This window comes from Hypanus sabinus, chromosome 9 (genome assembly GCF_030144855.1).
Source record: "Hypanus sabinus isolate sHypSab1 chromosome 9, sHypSab1.hap1, whole genome shotgun sequence".
Classification (NCBI taxonomy): domain Eukaryota; kingdom Metazoa; phylum Chordata; class Chondrichthyes; order Myliobatiformes; family Dasyatidae; genus Hypanus; species Hypanus sabinus.
The window spans coordinates 148,050,134-148,068,923 of NC_082714.1; the positions used below are offsets into that span (position 1 = coordinate 148,050,134).

At 40.9% G+C, this 18,790-nt stretch overlaps 1 protein-coding gene across 2 annotated transcripts in view; it reads left to right on the top strand.

Moving 5' to 3' along the window:
- lama5 (laminin, alpha 5) overlaps positions 1-18,790 on the top strand; it is a 333,519-nt gene that overhangs the window by 90,197 nt on the left and 224,532 nt on the right. For both annotated transcript variants that reach the window (XM_059980763.1, XM_059980765.1), the window contains exon 4: positions 17,431-17,549. In XM_059980763.1, coding sequence (XP_059836746.1) covers positions 17,431-17,549 — 119 coding nt within the window. The remainder of the gene's footprint in view (positions 1-17,430; positions 17,550-18,790) is intronic.

Consider the following 18,790-nt stretch of genomic DNA (forward strand, 5'->3'; position numbering starts at 1 on the left):
TGACTATCACAAAAGAATTCCAGGCTTGTATACTTCTCAAAGGTGCCATAATGAAGTTGGTTAGATGTCTCTTTGAGCTTGAATGTTACAGTAAGGTTCTGCTTTAAAGTATAAAAGCCTAGACTTCGTTGTCACTCATTGGTGAACAACAAAAAATCCCAAGGACTGGTAAAATTTGTGACATGAGTTTCCTCTTCTCCAGAGTCAGTTACTCTTGGCCAGCAGCCAAATTCTCTCAAATGGAAAGCAGTCGGCACAATTTATATATAAATATTTTAAACATTTCACAGAGAACCAAATAAAGGTCACAACACCCACATAAGTCCTGTCTGAAGCTGAGTGTCTTGTATATTTTTAAATTACAAAGAGCTCTCTATTGTTTCATGACCCAAGTACATACAATAAGTTGGTTTGGGTACATATGTAAACTATTTAGGGCTATTCATAATTTAGATCACCAGTTTTAAAACTAATTGTCCATTGATGTAACATTTTCCAGTGATATTTGTGTCTAACATGAAATGTTAATCACTGAACCTCGATCATTAGTGATGTTTCCCTCATACTTCTGAATGTGGATGACCAGGAGCTCTTTCATTGCTGTGAGGTTCAGTTAAACTATTGTAGCATAGTCTCTGTGTTTCTCTTTAATAAGAATTTATTTCTCAAGGATCCTGCATATTAAATGGTGTGAAGTGGTCCTCTGTGTCTCATTAGGACATCTATTTTTTTTAAAAAATAAAGCACCTTGTAATTGCGTGCCTGGGATCTCATATCTCCAATCTTACAAAATCAAACCATCACTGGATGGGATGTAATAATAAATTTTAAGTTAGACTGCGGTAACCTTATTTGTGTCTGTGGCTGAGGTATAAACTGGAGATATAAACATCTCCTGGATCCTGTTACATAAATATTTGCATTATTTATTTTGCCATTAATATGGAGGAACTCAGCAGGTCAGGCAGCATCTATAGAAAGAAAAAAAAGAGAGTACAAGACCTTTCAGCAGGACTTATGAAGGTTCTCTGTTGTGTATTTGCTATTTAAGTAATATTTGAGTAATCTTGTGTATATATTGATTAAGCATTCAGGTTTGTTTAAATAATTCATCATGGGCTATATGTATAAATGCGTAATTTGCATATGTCATCACATTAAGCAAGGTGCACACTATCACATGGTAAAATAAACACGAAGTTAGACTTGCATTTTGGACTCCTGTGCCTTCCTTGAGATTAGTTTAATGTTTTGAAGTTACAAAACATAATATTGGCAATGAGTTATTTTTAAAATGATCCTGTGACAGCTGTCAGCCTGTTGAAGTGCAGTGAGACAGTCAGAAGTAAAAAAAAACTACAGCAAGGAATGGAGAGTGAAAAGCATGACGTGGTATGTGCAAACTGTTGAGTTAATAATAAAGAAGTAGAGAAAGGAGGAATTTGTAGGTTCATAAAGAGTGAGTACCAGAGTATAATCATAAGGAAAACAGAAAAGGCTGGCTACATCAGAAAAATTGACATGTTTGATTACACAAAAGATGGAATGTGTGTACTGAGCTAATTGAACAATATTTTGAAGCAAATGAAATAGCCAATGAGAAACGAGTAACAATTTTGCTGAGTTCATTGGGTTAAAAGGCATACAGTTTGCTTCAAAGTTTGACTGCTCCTTTTAAACCAGCAGAAGTGAGCTTTGCAGGTATTGTCGAAGTAATGCAGAAACATTTAGAAGCAAAGCCATATCCGATTGCAGAACACTTTAGGTTTCATAAGTGGAATCAAAAAGGAGGGGAATCTGTCTCCACATACATGGCTGAATTGAAGAGATTGTCTGAATTTGGTCAGATCAGTAATGGGCTTAATGATGCATTGAGAGATTGTTTAGCTTGTGGGATCTTACAAGAAAGCATTCAAAAATGGCTCCTTAACTGAAGCACAACTGACATTTAAAAGAGAAGCTGAAATCACTGTTTCAATGGAAACCACGGAAAGATACAATTGTGCTGCTGTCAGGAATGTAAGTGAACATGAACAAAATTGCAGCATCTAAACAGAAACCAGCATGGTTGCACAAATTGGGTTACATAAATATTACACCAAAAATGCAGATTTGAAGGTGAAACTTGCAGAAAATGCAACAAGGTAGGACACATGCAAAGAGCACGTTGGGCAGACAAAAATAAACGGGCTGCACAGGAAAGAGAAAGATAAAAAGTCATGTTGCAATTTCAAAAAGAGCACAAATCTGCATGCTGTTGATGAAAAATTTGATATTGATGAGAGTGACGCAGGACTGAGTACCCATGAAATTTACAGTGTAAAAATTAACAATAGACGAGCAATATGGCTTACACCAGAAGTGAATAAATGTGAGGTTATCCACTTTGGTTGCAAGAACAGGAAAACAGATTATTATCTGAATGGTGGCCGATTAGGAAAAGGGGAGATGCAACGAGACCTGTGTGTCATTGTACACCAGTCATTGAAGGTGGGCATGCAGGTACAGCAGGCGGTGAAAAAGGCAAATGGTATGTTGGCATTCATAGCAAAAGGATTTGAGTACAGGAGCAGGGAGGTTCAACTGCAGTTGTACAAGGACTTGGTGAGACCGCACCTAGAGTATTGTGTGCAGCTTTGGTCCCCTAATCTGAGGAAAGATGTTCTTTCCATAGAGGGAGTGCAAAGAAGGTTCACCAGATTGATTCCTGGGATGGCAGGACTTTCATATGAAGAAAGACTTGATTGACTAGGCTTATACTCACTGGAATTTAGAAGATTGAGGGGGGATCTTATTGAAACGTTTAAAATTCTAAAGGGATTGGACAGGCTAGATGCAGGAAGATTGTTCCCGATGTTGGGTAAGTCCAGAACGAGGGGTCACAGTTTAAGGATAAGATGGAAGCCTTTTAGGACCGAGCTGAGGAAAAACTTCACAGAGAGTGGTGAATGTGTGGAATTCTCTGCCACAGGAAACAGTTGAGGCCAGTTGATTGGCTATATTTAAGAGGGAGTTAGATAGGGCCCTTCTGGCTAAGGGGATCGGGGGTATGGAGAGAAAGCAGGTACAGGGTTGGATGATCAACCATGATCATACTGAATGACAGTGCAGGCTTGAAGGGCTGAATGGCCTACTCCTGCACCTATTTTCTATGTTTCTATGAATGACAAATTAATTAAAATGGAATTGGACACTGGTTCTGCTGTTTCAGGCATTCCTCAAAATGTGTTTGAATGCCATGGAGCCTGCAGATAGTCCGCTGGGAGCATACACAGGATGACTCCTGGGAGAATGACATTTGTAACAGTGAAGTACAGCAGTCAACAAGCCACATTGACCTGCTGTGTAGTAAAAGCATGATGCCAAGTATTGTGGACACATGATTGGCTGAGACAGCTTAAACTTGATTGGAGATCCATCCACTGTTTGCATGTTGCATGCCCTGCAATGAAACCAACTGAAAGCAAGTTAAGAAAGGTACTGGACGATGCCACTACTGTCTCCATGTTGATCACCATAAAACATTGCCCCAAAGAGCACAAACAGGTGTTGGTGCTAACCTCTGTGCCTCTGGTTAGAAAGTATATTGAGCCAAAGAAGGACCACGCTGCTCAGAGGAATCGTGAAAGTGACGAAAGCAGTGGTTTGTCTACAGCATATATTGTAGCCAACATGTCTGAGAAAGCTTCCGATATGTTAATCATTCTTGCAAAGTATGGATTGGTTTTAAGTTCGAAGAGAGTTCAAGGAGCTTCGGGAAGGTTGCAAGCGTTCAGCTTTCAGAACAAGAATCTGCTTTGCGTACATTACGGTTATTGCATAAACTTCAAGTGGGAGACAAAGAGCTGCTTGTAAAAGTGGACACGAAGATGGAAGGCCAAAAAGAAAAGAGTCAACAGAGATACAAAAAACAGAGGATTCATCGGATGATGTCGTGGATGCGGAAAACCAGGAGGACAGATCAGATCATAAAGGGAGCAACTGAAGGGTTAATAGGAGAATACTCCAGTGAACAAAATGGACCTTCCCAAGATCAAAATGCGCAAGCTAGCAGAAGGAAGGAAGGAGAATAAAGGTATCCAGAGCTGTCGGAGCTACTTGCTCCATTCTCAGTCAACTCCTCCAGCCACCACGGAGGAGGCCCCACAACTTGAGATTGTTTTCACAGTCACACGTCTCAACTACCAAGTAGAGTGACCAGCCCCCTTGTTAGCAAAGGCATTATCCGACAAGAGTAAGAAAGCCTTTACAGCGATTAAATCTTCAGGCCAGAATAGGACAAGTTAATATTTACTATGCTGTGAATGTCTCGTATTATGTAGTATACTGTGAATTTGTTGAAATGGATTCTCTATTGAGTTGTAGTTTGTAGCTAAGCAGGGAGGTGTTTTGTCTGTTAAATATTTGAGTAATCTTGTGTTGGGGTGGGTGTGTGTGTATATATATATATAAAATTGGTTATTAAGCATTCTTGTTAATTTAAATAATTCATTATGGGTTATATGTATAAATACCTGAATTGCATATGTCATCATGCTACTGCATGATACATGCACGCCTCCCTTAAAGTAAACATGGAGTTAGACCCGCATTTCAGATTTCCGTGTCTTCCTTTGAATTAGTTAAAAGTTTTGAAGTTACAAGACATAACAGTCTCAACCTGAAACATCAACTGTTTATTCCTTTCCATAGATGCTGCCTGGCTTGCTGCCTCCAGCATTTTCTGTGTGCTGTTTATTTCTTGTGTTTTAGTTTGGTCTTTGTGGCAATACTGTTATCTTTACCTTGAAATGACCAGGAGCATGTCTGGACCTCCACTAATGAAAACCACTAAAATGTAAACCCTTGTCCATACTTGGAATTGATGAGGCGATATGATACCAGCCAAGGAATAAACAAACACAAGACAAAGAAACAACAGCATTTAATTAAGAATGTATACATTCTGTATTTTTTCCTGGCATTCATCAACTCTCCTTAAATCTGAAATAAATGGACAAAATGCAGTACTTGGCAAAAAGTTCTCTGATAAATTTTGAGTTTTCCTCATCTTTCAATAGTTCAATTTAATATCAGAGAATTTATATAGTATACAATCTGAAATTCTTGCTCTTCACAGAACTCCTCAAAACAGATGAAAAACCCCAAATGAATGAATGACAGAAAAATGTTAGAATCCCAAGCCCCTATCTGCCAGGCACTCAGGATAGGACGGATGGTAAAAAGTTGTAGAGAGTGTGCAGCAGACTATAAGAAAGGGTAGGCAAATGATAGCAAAAAATTGCAGCCAGCAGAGTGAGTACCAGTGCATTAGGGATGCAGAATCAAAAAGGGTAGCAAATATAGTACTCAGAGTTATATCTCAATGCACAAAGGTGGATGACCTTGTTGCACAATTGCAGATTGGCAGGTATGATGTTGTGGCCATCAATGAATCGTGGCTGAAGGATGGTTGTAATTGGGAGCTGAATGTCCAAGGTTACACATTGTATTAGAGGAATAGGAAGATAGGCAGAGGGGATGGCGTGTCTTTGCTGATGAAGCATAAAGATGTGACATAGGGTCGGAAGACGGTGAGTCCTTGTAGGTTGAGTTAACAAATTGAAATGGTAAAAGGACCCTGATGGCAGCAGCTGGGATGTGGACCACAGATTACATGGGAAATGCAAAAAGTGTGTCAAAAGGGTGATGTTATGACAGTGATGGGAGATTTTAACATGCAAGTCAATAAGGAAAATTAGGTCGGTAATAGGATCTCAAGAGTGAGTTTACTTAATGTCTACAAGATGGCTTTTTAGAGCAGATTATCATTGAGCCTACCAGGGGATCAGCTTTACTGGATTGGGTGTTATGTAATGAGCTGGATGTGATTAGGAAGCTTAAGGTAAAAGAACTCTTTGGAGACAGTGATTACAATATGACTGAGTTCAACTTGAAATTTGATAGGGAGAAAGTAAAGCCTGACGTAGCAGTATTTCAGTGGAGTAAGGGAAATTACAGTAGTATGAGAGAGGAGTTGTCCAAAGTAAATTGGAAGGAACTGCTGGCAGAGATGTCAGTAGGGCAGCAATGGTGTGTGTTTCTGGAAAAATGAGGAAGGTGCAGGACATATGTATTCAAAAGATGAAGAATTGCACAAATGGTAAAATAGTACAACAATGGCTGACAAGGAAAGTCAAAGCTAATGTAAAAGCAAAAGGGGGCATAGAACAAAGCAAAAATTAGTGGAAAGATAGAGGATTGGGAAGATTTTAAAAACCTGCAGAACACAGGTGAAGGAGTCATTAGGAGGGAAAGGATGAACTATGAAAGCAAGCTAGCAAACAATAGCAAAGTAGATAGTAAAAGCTTTTTCAAGTTTGTAAAAAAAAATATAAGAGATGAGTAGACATAGGATTGCTGGGGAATGAGGGCAGAGAAATAACAGAGGGCAAGGAGATGGCAGATGAACTGAATGAGTATTTTGCATCAGTTTTCACTGTGGAAGACACCAGCAGTGTGCCAGATGTTGAAGGGTGTGAGGGAAGAGAAGTGAGTGCAGTTACTATTGCAAGGGAGAAGGTGCTGAAAAAGCTGAAAGACCTAAGGGTACATAAGTTACCCAGCCCAGATGAACTGCACCCTCGGGTTCTGAAAGAGATGGCGGTAAAGATTGTGGAAGGATTAGAAACGATCTTTCAAAAATCATTGGACTCTGGCATGGTGCTAGAGAACTGGGAAATTGCAAATGTCATTCCGCTCTTTAAGAAACAGGAAGCAGCAGAAAGGAAATTATAGACCAGTTAGCCTGACCTCAGTGGTTGGGAAGGTATTGGAGTCAACTGTTAAGGATGAGGTTATGGAGTACTTGGTGACACAGGACAAGATAGGAAACGTCTGCATGTTTTCCCTAAGGGAAAATCTTGACTAACCTTTTGGAATTCTTTGAGGAGATTACAAGTAAGATAGATAAAATGGATGTTGCATATTTGGACTTTCAGAAGCCCTTTGATAAGGTGCCACACATGAGGCTGCTTACCAAGTTAAGAGCCCATGGTATTACAGAATAGTTAATAGCATGCTTAGACCATTGGCTGATTGGTAGGAGGCAGGGAGTGGGAATAAAAGGATTCTTTTCTGGTTGGCTACCACTGAATAGTGGTGTTCAGTAGGGTTTGGTGTTGAGACCACTTTTTATGCTGTATGTCAATGGTTTAGATGATGGAATAGATGGCTTTGTTGCCAAGTTTGCAGATGATATGAAGATTGGTGGAGGGGCAGGTGGTGTTGAGGAAACAGATAGCTGCAGAAGGACTTAGATTGATTTGGAGAATGGGCAAGAGAGTGACAAAGTAGAAACATAGAAAACCTACAGCACAATACAGGCCCTTCAGTCCACAAAGTTGTGCCGAACATGTCCCTACCTTAGAAATTATCAGACTTACCCATAGCCCTCTATTTTTCTAAGCTCCATGTACCTATCCAGGAGTCCCTGAAAAGACCCTATCGTATCCGCCTCCACCACTGTTGCCGGCAGCCCATTCCATGCACTCAACACTCTCTTGAGTAAAAATCTTACCCCTGACATCTCCTCTGTACCTACTCCTCGGCACCTTAAACCTGTCACCTTTTGTGGCAAACATTTCAGCCCTGGGAAAAAGCCTCTGACTATCCACACAATCAATGCCTCTCATCTTATACACCTCTATCTGGTCACCTCTCATCCTCTGTCGCTCCAAGGAGAAAAGATTGTTCACTCAACCTATTCTCATAAGGCATGCTCCCCAAACCAGGCAACATCCTTGTAATTCTACTCTGTACCCTTTCTATGGTTTCCACATCCTTTCTGTAGTGAGGCGACCAGAACTGAGCACAGTACTCCAAGTGGGGTCTGACCAAAGTCCTATATAGCTAATGAAATACAATGTTGGAAAATGCATGGTCATGCACTTTGGTAGAAGAAATAAATGAGTGGACTATTTTCTAAATAAGAAAATCCAAAAAATCCGAGTTACAAAGAGATTTGGGAGTCCTTGTGCAGAACAACCTAAACCTTAACTTGCAGTTTGAGTCAGTGGTGAGGAAGGCAGATGCCATGTTAGGATTCATTTCAAGAGGTCTAGAGTACAAGATCAGGGATGTGATGCTGAGGCTTTATAAGGCACTGGTGAGGCCTTACCTTGAGTATTGTGAACAGGTTTTTGGCTCTTCATCTAAGAAAAGACGTGCTGGCATTGGAGAGGTTTCAGAGGAGGTTCACAAGAATGATTTCAGGCTCTGTGCTCTTTGGAATTTAGAAAGATGAATGGGAAATCTCATTGAAACCATTCAAATGTTGAAAAGCCTCGATATGGTAGATGCGGAAAGGATATTTCCCATGGTGGGGGAGCCTAGAACAAGAGGGTGATCCATTTAAAATGCGGAGAAATTTCTTTTGCCTGAAGGTGGTGTATTTGTGGAGGGCAGGTCATTGGGTGTATTTAAGGCAGTATTTAATAGGTTTTTGGTTGGCCATGGCATCAAAGGTTACATGCAGAGGAATGGGGTTGAGGAAGGGGAGAAACAATCGGCCTTGACTAAATGGTGGAGCAGACGCGATGGGCCAAATTACCTAATTCTGCTTCTGTGTCTTATGGTCTTTTGACAGAACCACGAGGATATTAAAACATGGAAAGCGTTAGTTCACGAGCTCATTGATAGTCGCTTGATGACAGTCTCTCACCCCTTCTCTTCACCTGCCCATCACCTCTTTCCCCTTCCTTCCATGGTCTGCTATCATTTCGTATCAGATTTTCTTCAGCTCTTTACCTCTTCCACCTGTCACCTCCCTGCCTCTTACTCAATCCCCTGTCCTCTACCCACACACCATGCCTTACCTGGTCTCACCTATTACCTGCCAGCTTGTAGTCCTTCCTGTCCCCCACCACCTTAATCTGGCTTCTGTTCCCTTCCATTCCAGTCTTGAAGAGTGTCTCGGCCCAAAATATCAACTGTTATTCCCCTCCGTAGCTGCTTCCTGACCTGCTGAGCTCCCCCAGCACTTTGTGTGTGTCACTCATGATATCCAACATCTGCACAATCTCCTGTGTTTATGTGCAGGAAATATTATTGTGTTCACACAACATAACAAGCCAAAATGATTTTCTTTGGGCTTGACTTTCTATAAATCTCCCTTTACATGTGAAGCCTAAATATTTAAAATGATTGGTGATTAGTCTGGGTTTTCTTCTTCCCAGCAACCCAGGTGGTCTTTGAAAATTAGAGTATGTTCTTGATACAGTAGAGTTTAACAGTACTGGATGTATGCAAAATAAATCTGTGCCCGTTTTGAACTACAGGATACCTTTTTACAACCTATACAGAAGTCATGAACTGTAAGATCTGCTACTTGAAGCAAAATCTGTGATGCCATAGATGGTTGATATGTCTTTCAGAAGGAAACATGAATAATTTAATAATACCTAAAGCATCAAGCCCAACTGCAGGAGGAGGAGGTTTGGGCATAGGGGTAGCAACCCATCCCGTTTTTTAAAAAAGCAGTTGCAGAAACAGCAACAGACGCTCAAAAGACCTTATCCCTGGAAGAGAAAGCTTTGCCCAGAAGATGTATGAAGTCATGTGGTGAAATCAGAAGCTATGGGGCCAGGCAGCCTTCGGCCCAGGACAAGATTCTGGCCAGCTGCTGTCAGCGGCCTATACCCCAGGCAGGGTGATGGGCTTCAGACGAAGGAAGTACAAAATAGTATAATTTCACATATTTGTGTACATGAACAGAATGCTTTCTCAGGCAGGGAGATTTATCCAGTTCAATTATCAAAAGAATGGTGACATAAAATCAAATACAGCCTTTCAGAATGGATCTGCTTTCTTTCTGCGATTTGAACCAAAATGGCCATTTCCTTTCACAGATGTTGCCTGACCCATAGAGTTTCTCCAGCATCTTGCTTTTTGTTTCAGATCTTAGCATCTGTAGTCTCTTGTATATACCTGAACAGACGAACTCCAAGTATATAATATAAAAAATAAGGAAGCAGTCTGACCTTTCATTCAGTGAAAGAGGAAAACCTCTGCCTATGTTCAATGAACTAGTGATCAAACCATAATCACCTCTTTCAGAGAAATAATGTTATTAAATACATCTTCACAATGGAGTTATCAGTCAAATAAACATTGAAAGGGTTGGATCACCGAAACCAAATTTTAAAGATTCCTTGCCAAAGGAAAAGCCAATGCCACACGTTTGACAAGGATCATAAAGATACCTCTTTATTTCAAAAATTAAAGTTTTCAGAACACCGTTAAATTCTGAAGCAGATTGTGACATTTTTTCACCTAATTTCTGAAAAGTAGTAGCTAAAATGATTCAGTAGAATTTTAGTTTAAATCGGTCACCACACAATATTTTTACTGTGCTGTAAGATGCATAACTCCCCTATGTCAAATATGCAGTGAATTATCTTTTGTGATTCTAAAAGCTGAATGTTTTGATTCTTTTTTAAACCAAGTTCAGTGGCCACTGAGTGTATGTTCGCGATTCTCTGATGCTGTAGCCCATCCACCTCGATGTGTTGTGCATTCAGAGATGTTCCTCTGCACACCACTGTTGTAATGCGTGGTTATTGGAAGTACTGTCTCTTACCTGTCAGCTTGAAGCAGTCTGACCATTCTCCTTTGATCTTTCATTAACAAAGCATTTTTACCCACAGAACTGCCAATCACTGAATGCTCTTTTGTTCCCCTCCCCCCATTCTCTGTAAACCCTAGAAACGTGTGTGTGATAATAGCAGGAGATCAGCAGTTCCTGAGATACTCAAACCACTTTGTCTGGCAGTGGCAGTCATTCCACGATCAAAGTCGGTCAGTTCTCATTTCTTCCCCATTCTAACATTTGGTCTGAACAACAACTGAACATCTTGACCACGTCTTGAGTTGCTGCCACACGATCAGCTGATCAGATATTTGCATTAATGAGCAGCTGCATACGTGAATCTAATAATGGGGTTTTTGAGTGTAGAGTTATACATTTTAAATTCCCCTACTGAAGAGATCTTTATGTGGTTATGATGGTATGGATCTATACCATCCAAACGATTGATGAAATGTCCTTTCTATTCTAGCCTGTTGCAATTTTAGCATGGTTGCTGATGCAGGAATGGACCAGTTCTCATATATTGGTAAAATAAGTTGGTATTCTAATACACCCTAAGAACGCTAACATTTTATTTGTAATGAATTAACTGGGTCACTTGAGGAGCAGACCACCATTTAGAAGGTTCGAGTAGTTTTCCCAGAAAGAAATATTCTTGAGTGGCACCGGGATGAGCAGCAATGAATGTGTCGGCTCCTTATGCCTGGAACTATCCACTAAGCTATCTATCATCTGCAAACTTTGAGAATAGTTGCCTTTTGGGCACACTCGGCAGAATTACAAAAGATCGCTGTACAGAAGAAGCCTCACCATCTAGGACACATTCTCAACATTTGAGGAACAACCTTCCATTCTGCCATCAGATTTCTGAACAGCCCATGAAGCTAAATCATTCCTTTTTTTCCTCAATATTTATTTATAGTAATTTTATGTCTTTGCTTATATTGTGTGTGTGTGTGTGTGTGTGTGTATAAGTAAAACAGTTAAATAAGTAGCACAAAAATAGAAATAAAAAGTAGTGAGGAAGTGTTCATGGGATCAATATTCATTCAGAAATCATATAGCCGAGGGGAAGAAATTATTCCTGAATAGTTGAGTGTGTGCCTGCAGGCTCCTGTACCTTGTTCCTGATGATAGTAATGAGAACGGGCATGTCCTGGGTGATGGGGGTCCTTAATAATGAACGCTCCCTGTTCCAACTGCTACCATCCAGGAAACGGTACTGCAGCATAAAAGCCAGGACCAACAGGCTCACATTGCCATCAAACTGCACAAATCATGCTGACACAACTGTGTTTCTATGTTATATTAACTGATCATATTTAACATCTTGTTACTGTCCTGTTGTACATACTATTTATTATAAATTACTATAAATTGCACATTTAGACATTTTTTACTTCTCATGTATATGAAGGACATAAGTAATAAAGTTAATTCAATCCAATTGAAGCATTGTTCCTTGAAGATGTACTGGATACTATGGAGGCTCGTGCTCATGATGGAGCTGATTTAAGTTTACAACTCTCTGCAGCTTATTTCGATCCTGCGCAGTAGCTCCCCCCACCCCCAAACAGATAGTGATGCAGCCAGTTAGAATGCTCTCCACAAAACTCGATAAGATATTTTATTACACCCTCTCAGAAATCCCATTATGATAGTGACCTCCCTGTTTGCTAGAGAAACTGTGGAAATCAAAATGCAAATCATTATCATATTTTTTGGGACTGCCCTGTAATCAGAAACTATTGGAGGGGGATACACAATGCCCTCCAAGACATCTTTAAATGTGAAATACCCTTAGAGAGTAAGATGATATATTTTGGATATATACCTCAAGAATGGTTGAAGAGAGATAAATATTTAATGAATATACTGTTGGTGGCTAGTAAAAAGACTCTTACTAGGAAATGGTTATCACAGGAGAGCCCAAACTTAAATGCATGGATGGAAATTACAATGGACATTTACAAAATGGAGAAGATAACAGCATCTGTTAATCATAAGCTGGAACAATTTGATTCATACTGGGAAAATGGTTTAATTACATAATGCTTCATAGGCCTGATTTTATTCTCACAGATCAATGAAGCTTTTGTAAAAAAAAAAGATCACTCCCTACTTGTACATAGTTCTTTCCTTTTGCTTGTTTTTTCTTTCCACTCTTTTCTATAAGTGTATACCCCAGATAAATACTTTGTGGAGATTTGTGATATATATGATTATATGATATATATGTACAATGTCTGAAATATATCTTATGGAAATGTTTGTTTGATGAACTTCAATAAAAAAATTACAAAAAAAAGAATGCTCTCCACATTAAATCTGTAGAAATTTTCAAGTGTTTTTGGAGACCTACAAAATCTTCTCAAACTAATGAAATATAGCTGCTGTTGTGCCTTTTTTATAGCTACATCAATGTGTTGGGTCCTGGTTAGATTCTCAGAGATATTGACACTCAGGAACTTGAAATTGCTCACTCTCTCCACTTCTATGAGGACTGGAGCGTGTTCCCTTGTCTTAACCTTTCTTAAGTACACAATCATGTTTCAGATGAAACCTATTTTTTTACTGGATAGTGGGTCACTTATTGATGAGTTTTGTTTAGGCTACTGTATCTGTTGAATCTGTTTGACATCCCTTAAGAATGCAAGCTTTCAGTTAGTATTTTTAATATTATAAGTAATAATTTTTGCAAAGGCACAATGTAATCAAAATATTTCTGATCTTATTGTAAAGTTAATTTTAAACTGATGTCCTTTGAAGATAGAGTAATGCTTTACAGTGCCAGCAATCAGATCGGGCTTCAATTCCTGCTGCTGTGTGTAAGTTTATACATTCTTCCCATGACCGTGTGGATTTCCTTCAGGCGCTCTGGTTTCATCCCCCTTTCCAAAAGATGTACGAGTTAGTAAATTGTGGGCATGTTATGTTGGTGCTGGAAGCCTGGCGACACTTGCGGACTGCCCTCAGCACATCCTTGGACCGTTTTGGTGCAAGCAACACACGCATCTGTCTGTTTTGATGTAAATGTGACAAATAAAGTTAATCTTTAATTTTTAAACCTTTTGGCGAACGCTCAAGATTAGTATATCATAGTTCTGTAGCAAATTTCATAAGTTATTAGATGCTTCTTTGGAACTTTGTTCTTTACGAGTCCGGTCACAGCATCACAGCAGTGATACAGATTCATTACTGTTTCGGTTAAAGCCATCAACAGTCGATGACTCAATGGCATTGTGTTTAGTGTAATGCCTTATAGTACCAACGACCGGGGTTCAAGTCCCACTGCAGCCTGTGAGGAGCTTGTAAGTTTTCCCCGTATCCGTGTAGGTTTCCTGCAGGTGCGCAGACATATCCTCCCACATTCCAGAAACATATGGGTTAGTAGGCTAATTGGTCACATAGGGGTGGGGAGGTGACCTGCCTTCATTACTTAGCCAGTCCTGCTCTGAGATCAGCATTCAGCAGCTGGAAGTTCTTGCCAAAGTGGGCTGAGGATTTTGTACGACGGGAATGGAGTTGTTGTCTGACGTGGTGGTGTACCTGAAACACTGAATCCATCTTTCTCTCGGCCCAATAGCATATGGGGGCAGAAGCAGCTCCGGACACTGGAACCTAGAGTGAAAACACAAACTGCTGGAGGAACTCAGCAAGTCAAGCATCATCTGTGGGGGCTGGGGGAGGAATTGTCAATGTTTCCGGTCAAGGCTTTGCCATGGAACTGAGAGTAGAGAGGGAAGAAAGCGTGTACATAGAGGGGGGGGGGGATCAGTGGGGAGGCAGGGACTAGTAGGTGATAAGGTGCACTGAGGAGAGATGCTTGGTGATGGCAGACGGAGCAGGTGAGGCAGAGAAAGGTGAAGGTGGAGACAGCTACTGTGAACAGTGCTGGAAACTGATAAAGGGAAGAGAATAGGGCAGATAGAACTAGATGGTTTCAAAGGTACATTTAATGTCACAGAAATGTATACAATATACATCCTGAAATTCTTTTACTTTGCAAACATTCACAAAAATCAGGGGAGTGCCTCAAGAATGAATGACAGTTAAATGATAGAACCCTAAAGCCCCCCCCCCCAACTCCCCCCATGCATAAGCAGCAGCAAAGCAATGACCCTCCCTCCCCCACCAGCAAAAAAGCATCAGCACCCCCCACCAAGCACACAAGCGTTCAGCCAGCATCAATAAAGACACAGACTTGCAGTAACCCAACGACTACTCATTCACCCAGTACTTCAACATGCCATCGGCTCTCTCTCTCCCCCCAATAAGGGGAAAAGAGGTGTCCCTCTTTCACAGTGAGAGGGAAGGCATAACAATCAGCTTGCTGATTTGAGATGTTAAAAGTCTGTTGCGTCGCTTTTTCCGAGCTCTACGCCCAGAGAGCCCTGGAAATGCCTCGGTCTCCGGACACAAACCCCCGGCAGCTAACCCTCTGTTCCGTGTTCTCCCGCGATGCCTAGAATCAGCCCATCTCCAGAGCCACAAAAATCCAGCACCCTGAAGGTGCACTAGTCTTCCAGGCCGTGTCCTTGGAATATCAAAGAGCGGCCAGTTGTGAAGCCCTGAGAGCAAGTCCCATTCCCGCAAAGAACCAAAGTCAGCATGTAACTCCAGGTCAGGGTCTTCAAAAGAACCTCGAAAAGGAAAAAAAGAGATCAAAGATAGAGATAGAGCTGTTCCCAAAGATGCGTGCAAAGGAGTCGCCATCGAGCGCCATCTTGACTTTGCTTCGCCCCTCCATGATTGGATGGGGATTTGGTGGGTAAATTGTGTGGGCAGTAATTGGGTGGAAACATGAGGGTGGGGGGGGGAAGGGGGAAGGAGCATGAAAGTGGATGATAGAGGTAGAAGTTGGTAGGGTTTAGGAATGAGAACAAAGATAGAAAGATCTGAAATAGATCAGAAGGGGAGAGAGAGGGGGAGAACTGGAAGGAGGGGGCTACAGGAGTTAAAAGTAGCCATTGGGTTATAACTCACCCAGACGGAATATGCAGCTTTATTTTTCCAGTTTGATCAGGCTTCATCCTAGTAGGGAGAAGGCCGAGGACGGACAAGTCAGCATAGGAAAAGGAAGGGGAGTCAAAAAGGCATGCAACCAATAGCAATTGGGTTTTACCTGATGCCTTGTTTGTTTTTACTGTTATGGGTCAATGCATTGAACAGCAGTCAGTAGGTGATTGTTTGAAACAGCAGGAAATCGTGGCAGGTGAGGATTGTACTTCAATTCTAGAATCTTGACCTGCCTGATATATCGAGCACCTAAGAGGAAATATAACTTACTTACCATCCGTTACACCCTGGCATCTAGGGCAGCAATGAAGGTCCTCCATCTCTGTCTGTCCTTGTCCATCTTCTCTATTGTGCCCCAGCTGTGGTCAGGCTCCTCATTTCTGCTCCTGTGGTACACCACCAAGTTGTCTTTGGTTTCCCACATCTCCTCTGCCCTTCAGGAGTCCAATGAAATGCTGTCTTGATGGAGTTGGCCTCTCTTCTCATCACGTGCTCAGTCCATCTCCAACGTTTCCTCATGATGATTGTGGCCACGTTCTCATGATGACACTGAAGGAGTTGGAGATCCTTCTTGGCTGGAGGATTTGGAGGATCTTCCGGAGTCTCAGGGTGTGGAATGATTCTCTGTCACGTGCTAACATTCTGACCTGTAAAAGCGTGCAGACAGTACACAGCTCTGGTACAGCTTCACCTTGGTGCGGACCCTGTACTTGATCTCCATATGTTGCTTCATTGATCTGAAGATGTCTCTGGCTTTGCTGAGTCTGCACGGGGTGGTGTCATTGGTTCCAATATCCTGTTAAATGCTACTGTCCAGGCAGGAAGAGGAAATCGAAGCAATGTGGGAAATGGGGCCTTAAGTTCACTTTTGCTTCCTGGGGATGGTGTGTGAATTTGGCAATGTCTTACTCAAGATAATGTTCCACTCTATTCATTTAAAATGTTTCTGCACTGGTAATGCATGTATTTTATTTCCCTTGTTTCTCTGTCAAAACTGAAGGAGTTCTGCATTCATAGTCCTGTCCTTCATTGAACAAAGCATCAAACCAGGATTGGTCTGTTTTCTAAGGTGGATTCTAAAATATTCCCCACCCCTCATGTTATTTTGATAAATGTCCGAACCAATATTTATCCCTGTGTTAAACTTACGGAATTGGATTAGTATGGCTTTGCTGTGCACAAATTAGCTGCCCCAATTCTTACACTATAGTTGTGAGTGCTCTTCAGAAATACTTCACTGGCTGTTAAATTCTTTGGGGTATAATGAAAGTGATATGAAAGGTTCTATGTAAATGGATTTTTTTCCCCATTATATCTCTAATTTCCAACTCTCCAAGGTACATGCCTTTTGTTACAGTGATTGGAAACCCTTTTATCATGTGTATAGTGTCAAGTGTATTTTTTTTTGTATTTTAGAGATACAGCATGGTAACAGGTCCTTGCATCCCAATGAGCCTGTGCTGCCCAGTTGCACTCATATGAACAATTAGCCTACCAACCCATACAAACTTGGAATATGGGAGAAATCTGGAGGAAATCCACACAGTCATGGAGAAAATATTAATAATTTTTAGACTGTGGTGGGAATTGAAGCAGGGTCACTGATACTGTAAAGCGTTACACGAATTCTTCCAGTTCCTAACCCAGATGGCTGTGCTACCTGACCAATCCATCTGCGTTGGGAATTGGAAGAACAACAATTTAACTTACTTCCTTAAAATATAAATTGAAGCAAATGGCTTTTTTATTAAAGCCACATTGATCTGCTTCTCCTCTCTCTCTAGCTTCCAAAAGAGATTGCATTGAGAAATTTGGACCAAAGACCGTGGAACGCATTGTAGATGATGATGATGCTATCTGCACCACTGAATATTCACGTATAGTGCCTCTGGAAAATGGAGAGGTGAGTGGACAGGATTAACAGCAAGGTTCTGGATTTTATGTTTTAAAGCTCTGAAGTCTAGAAGTGTTCTGTGTAATGAAATCACATTTGTAAATAGCGTACGTACAGATTCTGGTTCAGTGATGTCACAGAATAGCAATTTACACTGGCCACTGATACAAGGCAATATCCGATTTAGATGTTTGAATATTCTCTGCCTAATCATTATGTCAGATATTTTACTTAAGACTGTCCAAGTCGTACATTGTTTCATTGACAGTGTGTAACAATTTTCTGCAAGATGATATTTTCTCAGTAGCCCAAAGATCCACGCATTGCAGGACATACAATAGTTTGAGAATGCCACAGGGTTCAAGGATAATTACAATCCAGTTGCTGTAAAACATTTGAATGACCTCTTACAAAGATCAAAGTATGTAGATGTCACCATATACAGGGTTCAAAGCACATCTATTATCAAAGTATATATGTAGTATACAACCCTGAGATTCATCTTCCTACAGACAGCCACGAAACAAAGAAACACCATGGGACTCTTTCAAAGAAAACATCAAATACCCAACACCCAAAAAACGGAACAAGTCGCACAAACGGCAAATAATTAGCAAAAACCACACAGAATACTAAATATCAAACTGCAGAGCCTTGAAGCAGTCTAGGAGTGTTCCGTTTTGTTCAGTTCAGTTCAATTTAACACTGTGCCATTCGTTGACTGTAGGCCACAGAGTCAGTCTCCCCCCCGCTCAAAATCGCACCGTAGAGATATCGAGGAACACATACAACATGAACTGCAGACTCTAATCCACAAACCGCATTGATTTAACCTTGCCCAAGGCCCATGGCTTCGGCACCGTCCTCTGAGAATTCCTGAGGTTTATTTTCTTGCAGGCATTCACAGTGGAACAAAGAAATACAATAGAGTTAATGAAAGAAAGACTGACAGACAACCAGTGTGTGAAAGAAGACAATCTGTGCGAATAGAAAAAACAAATGGGTATATAGATAAATAATGCTGAGAACATGAGTTGTAGAGCCCTTGAAGATGTTGTGGAATAGGTTATGGAATCAATTCAGTGTTGAGCTGAGTGACATTATCCACACTGATTCAGGGGCCTAATGGTTGAAGGGTGGTAAGTCCCTGAACCTGGTGATATGGGACTGACGGCTCCTGTACCTCATTCCTGATAGCAGCAGTGAAAAGAGAACATGGCCTGGATAGTGGGGAGCTTTGATGATGGACG